The 12,445-nt window shown below is 50.9% G+C and overlaps 1 protein-coding gene across 6 annotated transcripts in view; it reads left to right on the forward strand.

Annotated features, from left to right (window-relative positions):
- CUX1 (cut like homeobox 1) overlaps nucleotides 1–12,445 on the forward strand; it is a 352,682-nt gene that overhangs the window by 239,715 nt on the left and 100,522 nt on the right. For all 6 annotated transcript variants that reach the window (XM_032430822.1, XM_032430825.1, XM_032430824.1 and 3 more), the window contains exon 9: nucleotides 10,624–10,672. In XM_032430822.1, the coding sequence (XP_032286713.1) occupies nucleotides 10,624–10,672 (49 nt within the window). The remainder of the gene's footprint in view (nucleotides 1–10,623; nucleotides 10,673–12,445) is intronic.

The following is a 12,445-nucleotide window of genomic DNA, read 5'->3' on the forward strand; positions in this document are numbered from 1 at the left end:
AAGTCTGCAAAGTGCGGAGTCTGGGCAGAGCTGGGCTTCCAGCACAGAGGCCCTCCTCTGATGTGGGTTCTTTCCTGGGGCCTCAACTACAGCCGCCCCCTACTCTTCACCTCATTCCCGTACAAACGGAGTGGCACGGTCAACATCCTACAGGCTTCATTGTTGACGCCTGGTGTTGGAGGGATACAAAACTGCTGTGAGGGTCATTGCTTTTTTCGGTTTACTTTTTGTGTTAAATTTCCAACACATAGTAGATGACAGGAGCCCAAGGTGCCTGGGTGCAGTTCCGGCCCCCCGATTTGGGGTTGCCTGTCTCACCCGTCCCCACCCCGCCCCGTTTTATCGTGAGGCACTTCCAGAATCCTTTCCCTTCACCTCAAAATGTTTTAGCATGTTGACCTCATGTAAAGACTCTTCTTCTATACAATACTGTCATCAGATCAAAAACTAATTTTGTAATAGCATCAGTTCTTAAATTTCTAGTTACCTACCCCCAGCCACAGATGGTTTAATTTTTTTAATTTGTTGGGCTCAGGATTCAAATAAAATCCAGACGTTGGGATTGGTTGGTATGCCTCATTCATTTTCTGGATCCCCCTTCTCTCTTTTTCTTCTCCTGGCAATTCATTTGCGTAAGAAACTGGCTCATTTGTCCTGAAGAGTTTCCCACAATCCGGGTTTTGCCAACAGCATCCCGGATATAGTTGAGCGCGGTGTTTGTTGTTGAACCTAGAGGGTCGATCAGATTCAGACTGGAAATTCTGGGCAAAAGCCACTCCATAGGTGGTGTTGAGTATCTTGTAATGTTCTTAGGTATTGAAAATCAGCTCTGACCAGAAGAGAAAGATCCTGATTTTCACGTGCGACAATAAGAACGGTTATGTGCGTGGGTCCTGGTGTACAAAGCCCTTTTCCACTCCGGCAATGCTCTTATTCTATCCTTGTGCCAATTTCTTTGAGAAAGGCTGCATTATTCCTGCTGTGCAGATGGCTATCAAGCTCACAAGTCGGCCCAAGGTCAAACAACTAAAAGGCAGTAGGGAAGAATTTGAGCCTCTTTGCTCTGCTGGCCACACTCGTTTGCTTCTCCAGACCACAATTTCCCTAATTTCACCTCCAGTACCTCCATCCTACCTGGGGCCCCCGGCACTTGATTTAAGGAAAGAAATCTCCATCCTACCTGTTCCCTGTTGCTTTGAGAGCAACAGTGTTAGAACGCTAGAGAAATGGCAAGAAGCCCCCCAAAGCTGCATCCCGACACTTATCCCAGGAGGCTTTGGATGGTCTCGGTAGCCACAGCAGAATGAATTATGCAATCTCATAACCTGATTGTCAGCCGCAGCTGCCCCATGCCCCTGCCCAGAGTTGACTGCAGCCTGAGTGACAGTCACGGGCTGTTTCTGATCACACGGAGGGTCAGACGCTGGCAAGTGACTGGCTGCTTGGAGCTGCCCTGTTGGTTTGGTACAGGTGCTAAGCCTTGTGCAGCCTGGAGACCACTTCGTTGGTCAGCTGGCCACAGATTAACCTAAAGGAGGATTGTATTTCAGTCATTGAAACCAAGTCAGCTAAACAGTGGGGCACGAAGGGAAATTTTCTTCCCATTTGGGATTGACAAGTGGAGCCGTAACTGAAATTGATTTTGTTACTTGTTGTATCATTTAAACTTAAATAGAATGGTCAGAAAAATAAACCAATTGTGGTTAATTTCTGAGCAGGCAGAGGTGATGTTCTGGCCATTTCACTGTCTGAACACGATTTCATTTCCAATAAGAATAAAAGCCACTATTTCCGGAAGGTTTGGCCTAGGGGTTAAGCGCCACAGCCGTCTCTCTGCTCAGGCCCGTGATTTGACTGGGGAGGGATGGGTCTGCTCTGGAGCGACCCGTTTGATCAGAGGCTTGGAAGGGAGCCAAGTGGCTTCACCCCTGCCCTCCATTCCTGCCAGAGCAGAGATAGGTCAGCGTGGGTAGAACATGAAAGATAGGTCTGGTCATACGCAAGAGGGTTGTCCAGAAGACCTTTCCCCAGAGAACACTCTCTCCTCCTCCCGGCTCGCCCTCCCCGGCAGTGTCTGCCGAGTCCCGATTTGTGCCCAGCTCCGTGTCAGGCACGGGGAGACGCTGGGAGCCAGGCCCACTGGCCCTGGTCGGGGGAGCTCACCGTCCAGTGGACAAAACGAAGCCTAACTCTGGATCTTGACATACGTTTTTCTTCAAGGAGATTGTTGTCCCCTTCTTCCAAGGCTATGAAAAGTGACAAGAAACTTAAATCTGCAAAAGCAACTTACAGACTCTTTCCTTAGAAGTTATGTGTACAGTTAGGCAAAATACCCCTACCCCCTCTGCTCTTTAAAATACCAGCCCACGCGCCTCGGTGGCTCCGTCGGTTGAGCATCTGCCTTCTGTTCAGGTATTGATCTCAGGGTCTTGGGATCGAGCCCCGTGTCCGTGTCCGGCTCCCCACTCAGCAGGGATTCTGCTTCTCCCTCTGCCCTTCCCCCGACTTGTGTGCGCTCTCTCTCTCTCTCTCAAAAAATAAATAAGTAAATAAAATCTTTTTCGAAAAATAAAAATAAAATAAAATACCAGCCCACGAATGGCTGCCTGTCAAGTGCAGGGCGGACTTCCGGTAGCACGCAGATGTCGTTACTGTGCATATTTCGTCAGCCAGTATTTAGCGTGCCCCTTCTGTGTTCTCTGAGCTTACAGCGGTGAAGAAATAAGCGATCAATATATGAAGAAGTTACTTGGAGGCCAGAATAAGTGCAATAAAAATAAAATGAGTGGACAGAGGGGAGCAGGGCTGCTGGGAGGCCTTTCAGGGCTGAGCCATGGATGGTGACCACAGCCACCTGTGGGGGCCTCAGCAGAGAGGACAGCCGTGTGGACAAGCAGAGTTCCCAGGAACAGGACTGAAGAAACCACGAGAACATTAGCTGATTGAGCCACAGGAGGAAATTTACACGGGATGCATGTTACTAATATGTTTAAAAAACACCCGCCAGAAGCAGAATAGACCCGAGCACAGTGGCTCCGATGGGGAAGCGGTGCTTTTCTTAGGCTTCTTTGTTTGGAAGACTTGATGGCCTGAAATCTGGAAAAGGAGCTGAGGTGTTTATTATGGGAAGCTGTAATCAGCTGTTGATCCTCTGCTCCCTGCAGGGCCTGGGCCCCTGAGGGGATCGGGGTTCTGGCCCAAAAGACACTTTGGGCCCTCCTGGGAGGGAGCGAGCCCAAAAGAAGCTCCTGGAATCCACGGGACCAACCAAAGCCAACTGGTGGCCGGCGGACTAGATTTGACCATAAACCGCCAGGGGAATGCAGTGGAGGGAAGGGCTAGTCCATGGGCTGACTGGGCCCTCCCAAAGAGGTGGTGGCCTGGGGCACTGCGGGCGGGGTGGGGGGGGTGTGGGTGTAGACATCGCAGGGCTCACAGGCCCAGCGGCGGCATGCAAACTGCACAGAGGGAATATGGGCTTGGGTGTCTTGAGAGCAATACCATCGGAGAGCCTGGCTGGCTCAATTGGTAGAGCACACAACCCTTGATCTTGGGGTCATGAGTTCGAACCCCATGTTAGGTGTAGAGATTACTTGAAAATAAAATCTTAAAAAAAAAAAAAAGCAATATCATCAAATTTGTAACAGCTCACTTTGTCTACAGAGAGAAGAAAATGCCTTTCAAAGTGTTTCTTATGACTTCACCTGGCAAAGATAAGACAAAAGAACTTGAAAGCCAATCTCCTATATAAGTATTTATGAAAAAAAATACTAAATAAAATATCAGCACACAGAATTCGGGAGCACATTAACCACAACCAAACAGGGGCAAATAACTGTTGGTATAATTTACCGTTTTAGTTGAGTCAGAGGAGAAAAACCTTTTAATTTGCTCCATAAATGCTTTTTTTTTTTTTAAAAGGTACTTAATGAAATCAATATCCCTCTTTTATTAAAAAGTCTTAATAAAATAGGAACAGTTGGATATTTCATTAACAAAATAAAAGCACATATATTTAAAGTCCAAAATGAGCAACATGCTTAATGGTGGAATGTTCGATGCATTGCCCTGGAAGTCAGCCTCCAGGCAGGGAGCCCCACTGTCACCTCGCTTTGTGATGTGCTTCTGGAAGCACTGGTCACTGCCATCGTCCCAGAGAAAGAACTGAGAGAGAGAACAAGGCAGGAGGAGCCGGCCCTGTCATGGGCACACGAGGGCACGGGACACCCTAAAGCCCAAGAGAACAACCGAAAAGCTGTTATAAAATCGAACAGGCACCTACCACCCTGTGATTCTTTCCTCTGTGATCTAGAAGGTCGTTCCTCCCTCAGCCCCGCTGTTCTCTGCCCTGCAAACTCCTCTTTATCCTCCGGGCTGTAGACCAGATGTCCCCTCATGCGTGAGACTGTCCCTCCTCCTGTCTGCAAAGGGGACATTGTCTGTCTGTCCCTTGGAGGGCTGTCGCTGTACCACATTATACCAAAATCACTTGGGTCTCTTCATGACCCTGCATCCCGCAAGGAAGAGGCAGTAACAGGGTCCCACTGGCTGCATATTTCTGAGCTCCGAGGACGGGCAGGGTATGTCCCACGTACTAGTGATAAGGCAGATGCCACCATGCACTGCTGACTCAGCACCGGGGACCTTTGTGTCTCTCTCAGCCAGGGCGTGGTAGGTGCCCAGGAGGCGTTATTGAGTGGAGACTCCCCCCCACACACACACACACACCCAAGTTTGTGGCCCGCACCCGTTGGAGCGAGCTGGTGCCAGTGCTGGAGGAGGGCGCAGTGCCACCTGCACTGGGTACAGCCTTTCCTCTTGGTGACATTGCGTTCCTGTGCTCTGCCAATGCGGGGGCAGGGAGCTACCTTTCCAGAGAAATCCTCCCCCTCCCCTCCTCCACCCGGTCCCCCTCCCGATTTAGGGGATTCCAGACCATAGCCAAGAAATCTCCCTCAGCGCCTGGCCCTCTGGCCACCACCTCTTTTTCCTTTTCCTACCTTCTGTTTCTGAACCCAGTCCAGTGAGCCCCGCTTCTGCATCTCCTCTGCACCCCTCCCCCGCCGCAGTGCTAAGAGAGCCTGGCCTGGGGTGTAAGATGTCAGGAAAGTGACCGCCTTCCAGACGGTAGAGGCCATCAAATGCAGCCTCCAGGGTGGAGGGGGGAAGTCACTTTATTAAACATCCTAGAGCTTTTTTTAATTTTTAAATTTTATTTTTAATTTTTAAAGCAGGGAGAATTAATCTTTTGACGTTTCTTCTCTTGGTGCCCAAGAACTTTCGTGTTGAGACTATTGGCTTTTCACTTGGGTCCAAGAAGACACACTGACCCGAAGGGCGCCCTGGAGGCTTTTCCAGCTGCCCTGTGGATGTCCTTTGTTTTCACAGCTCCTGATGTGGCTGTGATTCTTTGGAATTGAAATACTCACCAGCCTTGCCCTGCTGCCATCCCTTAAGCGTTCAGGTGGCTGTGATTCTTTGGAATTGAAATACTCACCAGCCTTGCCCTGCTGCCATCCCTTAAGCGTTCAGGAGGCTAGTGTGGACATAAATACAGAGTCTCCAGCGTGGATATCATTTCCCTTCCGTCACTGACAGTGTCCTTTTAAGTTCCTCATAAAAGCTGTGTGCTAGGCCAGAGAATACCCTGAAATGATCTGTAGGGAACTGATTAAAGGAACTACAGATTCTAGGCCAAGCAGAAATGACCCGCTATTTGAAGCGGGAGCAGAGCAAAATGCAGTGCAGGTTAACAGATCAGCGAAAGCTGTTTTGTCAAGCTCGTAAAAAGGTGAGGGAACCAAATTTTTATAATAAATAGTTTCACTGAGCAAACAATATGTGTAGTTATTACAGACTTTGGAAAAGAAATGATTTTAGGCTAATGTCAGGCTCCAGATCCTAATGTAGATAGTGGGGCCCTCAAAATGAAAAGAATGTAAAACCTCTGGACTATTGTTGACACGCGTGCTATGAAAGCACACGCAATGTCGTTCATTACTCACTTCTCGGAGAACATTTCTAGTGGTATTAACCTCTGGGCATTTTTGTATTTCTTACTGAGGGCAGTGTGTCTGGTAGGATTCATTTTGTGGGGGGCTGGGGGCAGCAGTTCGGAGGGGAGTGGATTTACAGACTCAGTGGCAGACGTGTGCTCAAGACTACACCCTCACAGGCTTTCGAGAGCCTGCCATCTTGGTCCTTGTCTACAAATACCAGTGGCCGTGCACCCCTGATCACACATAAATAGCCAGCGAATTGTATCTTCTTTGATGCCCCTTGGAAAAGCCAATCATGAGCCTACAGACTTTTAAAATAAGAATCTGAACCTTTCCTCGCCCCCGGCATCCCTGGTTCCTTCCACTGTCTCCTCCGGTGGTTTCTGGTCCATTCTGTGAATGGGAACTGCAGCCCCTCTGGGCCCTGTCTTCGTCAGGATGCCTGATATTGAATAGCCCCCGCTCCTTAACAGCAGAGCTCAGTGTTGTGATTATCATTTGAAAGCTTTGGAAATCTGAGAGTTGCTCCCGGAATGAAAAGGTAAGTGCAGTAGTTGTTAGCAGGTTCAATATTTTGGTCAGTTTAGCGGTTGCCTAGTAACTGAAGTGAAACTGACCAGAAGATGGAAAAACTTGAAATTCATTTCCAGGGATTGCCTCAGACTGCCAAGAAGGCACCTTCCTGTTTTAATGTCACTAATTTTTTTTTGTAAGTCCCTTGAAATCCTTTGGAGATGATGCACTGTTTTCTGGATGTTAGGTGTACTGATGAATATCCACAACCATTCACTGTCTGAGAAGAAATCCCAAGAGTCTGCATTTGCGAGGAGGCTCTCGAGACCACCCACATCCCCTAAACCAGGCAGGATGTGGGTGCCACTTCCCAGCCCCTATGGGTGCCAGCCTTGCCCATCCCTGCCTCTAGATGAAGCCAGGACCCTGGGAAACCCTCTGTTCCCTACAGCGTGTGTTTGACCCTGAACTGGCCCCTTGGTCACTGGCAGCAGCCAGGCAAAAAGTGAGGAATGGCTGAAAATAGGCAAGGGTGGGCCAGTGGACCCCCAGGTAGCCACAGATCCATCCCTTATCTCCAAACCCCCAGGACTGGGGAATTGTACCCAGGGAGACCTGCCGGCTCCTCGAGCAGCCTCTCTCTGAGAATTAAAGACCTGGCCAGAGTCTTCTCCTGGTGGAGGGGAGTTATCAGTGAGGACTCTGAGGGCCTGGAGTCCTCCCCCTTCCTGTCCTCCCTACACGTAGCAAAAATGCCTTGAACACCTGCTCTGCACCTTTCTGCTCCAATTCCTCTTGAGAGACACAGAGCAGAACCTGCCTCTCTGTCCTCCCTCCACCTACGCTGCCAGAAGGGGTAGCTGGTACTCCAGGGGGAAATCAGCCCCAGAGGGGAACACCCCTCTGGAAGACAGACCCCAAGCCCAACAGTGTCTGTGATCCGAAGCAAAACAGATGGACCACAGGTACAAAACAAGCATGGAAAATACTCCAGCAGACAAGGAAGACGTGACCAAGGCAGAGCAGAAACAAGGAGTCATTAAAAAACAAATGAAGGGGCGCCTGGGTGGCTCAGTTGTTAAGCGTCTGCCTTCGGCTCAGGTCATGGTCCCAGGGTCCTGGGATCGAGCCCCGCATCAGGCTCCCTGCTCCGCGGGAAGCCTGCTTCTCCCTCTCCCACTCCCACTGCTTGTGTTCCCTCTCTCGCTGTGTCTCTCTCTGTCAAACAAATAAATAAATAAAATCTTTAAAAAAAAAATAAAAATAAAAATAAAAAAAATAAAAAATAAAAAACAAATGAAGTGCCTGGGTGGCTCAGTGGTTAAGCCTCTGCCTTCGGCTCAGGTCATGATCCCAGGGTCCTGGGATCGAGCCCCACATCGGGCTCCCTGCTCCATTGGAAGCCTGCTTCTCCCTCTCCCACTCCCCCTGCGTGTGTTCCCTCTCTCGCTGTGTCTCTCTCTGTCAAATAAAAAAATCTTTTAAAAAAGTAAAAATAAAAAACGACTGAAGTATGAAGAACAGAATCACCAAACTAAGGAACAGAAGAGAAAAGTTAAGTTACAGGATGGGTGCAGCTACATAAATCTGGGTCAAACTGAAGAACCAGCCAGAAGGCAGCAGGAAAGGCTAAAGAAACAGCAGGTGCAAAGCAAAGGTTGAGTGTTGTAGAGGGACTGAAGGAGATGGGGGCTCACAGAGGACCCCACAGGAGAATTAGCGGGAAACCCTCCCCGCCAGAGGCTCAGGATCTCGGCTCCTTCCATCCAGGCCATTGCCCTGCAGACCGCTAGGTTGTGTAGCGGCCTGCAGATCTGGTTCCAGGCCCCCGGCCGCGATGCCTTTCCCGCCCTCTCCTCTCCCACAAATACGCGACACCAGCAAATGCAGGAGCCACGTCTATATGGGCCTGTCCTGTAGTACCCGACCAGGGCCGGGACACTGGCAGGTGTTGGGAAGCGGTCATGGGATGAGCGAGGGAGTGAGTGAGCTCTGCCGGTAGCCGGGGAAGTCAGCCGAGTAGATCTGGATTTTGTAAATACGCGATGAATAACCATCTGATTAAAGTTCCAAACTGTGCTTAATGGGATTTGCCTTGGGAAAAGTCCGTTAACTTTTTCTTTCACCTTGAACCCAGCGAAGTTCGCACTTCGTTGAGGACACTCCGTACCGACCGTCAGGCGTCCTTTTCTGTCGTGTTTAAGCCCCTTCACACTTCCATTTATTTCTTTGCCCTTTGGAGTCAGCAGACTCCCTTCTATGGTACTGAGGCTTTTCCAAGAGGTCTTGAGGTTTCTGGCTGAGATGTTTCCTAATGTCAGCCCCCCACCCCCACCCCCGGCACCCAGCACTTCACTGCAGGGGCCCAGGTTGGGTGGCTGGGTCTTCCAGAGACAACTGCCTTCTTTACAAAATTGCCCTAAAAATAGCTTCATTTCACTTAAGCCATTTTAGAAATTGTTTCGGATTTTGTTCAGACCCAGCTCAAAGCAGGATACTATTTCAAACAGGTATAATGAGCATCGAGCCCTATCACAAGGCCTCTGTTACCCGGTTCAGGCTGCTGGGAGTTGATACGGCTGCCTCATTGGGAAGAGCCTCGGGGCCAGAGGGGGTGCAGGATGCAGCAAAGAACAAAAACAGACCAGCCAGGGCCCAAGTCCAGTTTGGCCAACTCTTGATATTAAGGGTGGGGTGGTGGTGAGAGCCAGACAAGCAGGTTTCAGGGACAGAAGAACCCGCTCAGAGTTGGGCCCGTCTAGGTGCCCCGAACTGTCCCAGGGAGTAGACTGGCCCACCGCTGGCAGGACAGGCCGCACCCAGGACCCCGGCCTCTAGCCCGAGGCCAAGCCCTGCTCAAGCTCCAGGGATGAGGGTGAAGGAGACACACAGCCAGGCCTTCAGAAAGCTCCCAGTGTACGGGGACCTCAGCTCTAACCTGTCAACTCAAACCTGTGGCGGTGGGGGAGGGACTGCGCTACTCCCTGAGATGGAGCGGTTAGGAGGGTTTGGGGAGTGCTGGGGGTGGGGGCAGAAGTAGGAGATGAGGGTCCGGAGTGGAGGGCAAGTCAGGGAGACAGCACCGTCCGAGGCTCTTTATAGGCCCACAAGTGGGGGGAGCTGTGGGAGCACAGGGCCCTGGGGCTGAGGGGTGGGCCAAGGCGCGTGGTGGGCGGAGCCTCATGGAAGGGCCTGGTGTAGAGCACCGAGCAGGGGACAGGGGCCTCCTGGGTCCACCTGGAGTATGGAATCGGGGGGCCCTGCAGGAGCGGGCCCTGAACCCGGGCAAGGATCTGTGGCTGTAACATTGTGCTCCCTCTTTGCCACGGGCCTACTGAGTCAGCCTTGGCCTCCTGACAGGGGCCATGGGGAGCGGTCCCGCAGAAGATGGGGCCGTGTTTGCCCAGGTAGCCTGTTCTAACCTACCACAGACTTTTGGAATTAGGCCTTTATTAGAACTCAGCGTTCTTCTCTCTCTCATGATGTTGCATGTTGGGATCTCATATTTGCCTTCAGGTGACTCAAAGGAGTACTTTAAAAACAGAAAAAAGGAAAAAAAGACCCTAACAGCTCCCTGTGCATGAGCCGGTGAGGTGATGACCATGAACTCGGGTGGTTAATAGAGCAGACTGCAGAGTCCCCCAGCCTCCATTCCTATCGTCCCACGTCCCTCTCCTCCACCTTCTTGTGGTTCGTTCCATCCTGGCAAACTTTTGTTCATCCTTCAAAACCCAGTTCACACATCACCTCCTTTGAAGCCTTCCCAGATTCCCTCCTCCGAGGAGAATTTCTCTCTCCCTCCTGTTTTTTGGGGGCACTCTTCAGTCTCCAGGTAGGACACATCGTATTTTATCTTTTGATGGCTCTGTCTCCCCAGTGAAATTGGGCAGGGCGGCCGATCCCACAACACAAGCGTACCTCCTCCCGATGGGCAGCCGAGTCCCCTCACAGGTCCACGCAGCCCCTCTCTCCACCAGTGCCCAGGACTCTGCCAGGCCTGTGTGGCTATGGATCATTGTGCTGAGCTGGAAACCATGGTCACCCCGAGCCCGCCCACTGCCAACTAACGGCTCTCTCTCTCTCTTTCTCTCTCTCTCTCTCACCTTCCTAGGGCCGACGAAATTGAAATGATCATGACGGACCTTGAAAGAGCAAACCAGGTAGGATGTTTCATGGCCTCAGGCTTAAAATCCCAACAGCGTAGCTGTTTATGTCATCTTGCTAGATGCTTCTGTCTAAGTTCGAAAGCCAGTTATTCTCGTATTTTTTACGTATGATTGTCAATGTCGACGCTTTTTCCAGTGTCATGAGAAGTATGTGGAAGGTCCCTTGGCAGAGTCTTTGGTGTGGCCCCAGTGTCCCAGACTCCCTTGGTGACTGCAGAGTGGCTGTTGGTTTTTCTTTTCCTTAATCCATTTCTTAAATGACCGGTTCTGCTCCGACGGCAGCCGTTACGCTCGAGTCTGGACCAGTGAGTCATACCGTAGGGAAGTCTTCATCTCTGCCTTCAAATGCTTTGAAGCCACTTGCTCAACTGACAGCCCTCTCCTGGCTGATACTTAGGTGGCACAGATGCCTTGGGGAATGTACTTGGCACTGTGTCCGGCACAAAATACCGCACAGAACGGGGTGGCTCCAAATACTCAGCTGCCTGGGGCCCTGGGTGGCTCAGTCGGTTAAGTGTCCAACTCTTGATCTCAGCTCAGGTCCTGATCTCGGGGTCGTGAGTTCAGGCCCCGCGTCAGGCTCCACACTCGGCATTGGGCCTCCTAAAATAAATAAATACCCCCCAGAACCCCTGACTTATTCCCCAAGGACTCCACCGAACAGGAAAACATTGCGCTTTAGCAAATGGTGTTGCTGCTTTGGAAAGAAAGAGTCTCCCCGTTTATTTCCTTTATTTATGGGGAGAAACACCCAAAGCTGTGATCGAGCTCTCAGCCTCAGAAGGCCCCAGGCTGTGGCCACGGGCACAGGAAAGCTTAGTGGTTTCCCTCAGGTAGAATCCTGTGTATCCGTGGTCCTGCAGTAGTAAGAAGGGCTGACAGCTCTTGAGTAACTTGAGCCTGGCTCTGTTCTGAGCTCTTGCCATGCACTGAGCCACCGAACCCTCCCTGCAACCCACTCAGGTCGCTGCTGGTAGGATTCCCCATTTTACAGACAAGGACACTGAGGTCAGTGCTGGTCAGGGGCAGAGCTGGGATCGGAGCCTGTGCTCCTCACCGCCACCCTCAGAACCAGGGACACAGAACACAGGTCACTTTGCCTTTCTTTCAGACCCTCTCAGCTCCCAAACATACCCGTCCACACAGCTCCTCGCTGCCAAGCACTACTCCTTCACCCCACAAAAGTGCTTAAGCATTTATTTACCTTTATTTGCTTAAACGAATTTACTTTGGCCCCTTTACTCTTACTCGGCACTGCTCAACTTTGCAGAGACCTTAACTCAGAAGAAGGTACTAGAAAGAGTTCACCTTCTCTGTCAGACGGTTGCCCTTTGGGCATCCCAGATTTGTTCCCTGGCCAATCTCGAACGTGCCTCTCCCTTTGATGGTGCTTTGGGGTAAGCTCCAGGTTGTGCAACAGAGAGCCGCGGTCTGGGAAAATCAAATGGACTGTCTCGTGCTGTCTCCGAGGCAGTCCCCAGGTACTGAAGAAGTTTGGCCAACTTGGCGTACTTCTCAAAGTGCCGAAGGCCACTTGGCTGGATCTCAGTCCTGGGAGACACCAGGCAGGGCTGTGGAGAAAGGGACCACCCCTTGGTTCAGGTCCCAACTCTGTGTTTGCTGGTTGTGTGGCCTCGGACTCTTAACTGCTTACAGTTCTTTAAAAAAGAAAAGAAAAAAGATGAACTTTTGCAAACACGCTAAGGGAGAGAGGAGTCAAAGTCATAGAGAAGGTGGAATCCTGGTTGGCAGGGGCTGGGTGAGGGG

This window comes from Phoca vitulina, unplaced genomic scaffold, assembly GCF_004348235.1.
Source record: "Phoca vitulina isolate PV1807 unplaced genomic scaffold, GSC_HSeal_1.0 scaffold45, whole genome shotgun sequence".
Classification (NCBI taxonomy): Eukaryota; Metazoa; Chordata; class Mammalia; order Carnivora; family Phocidae; genus Phoca; species Phoca vitulina.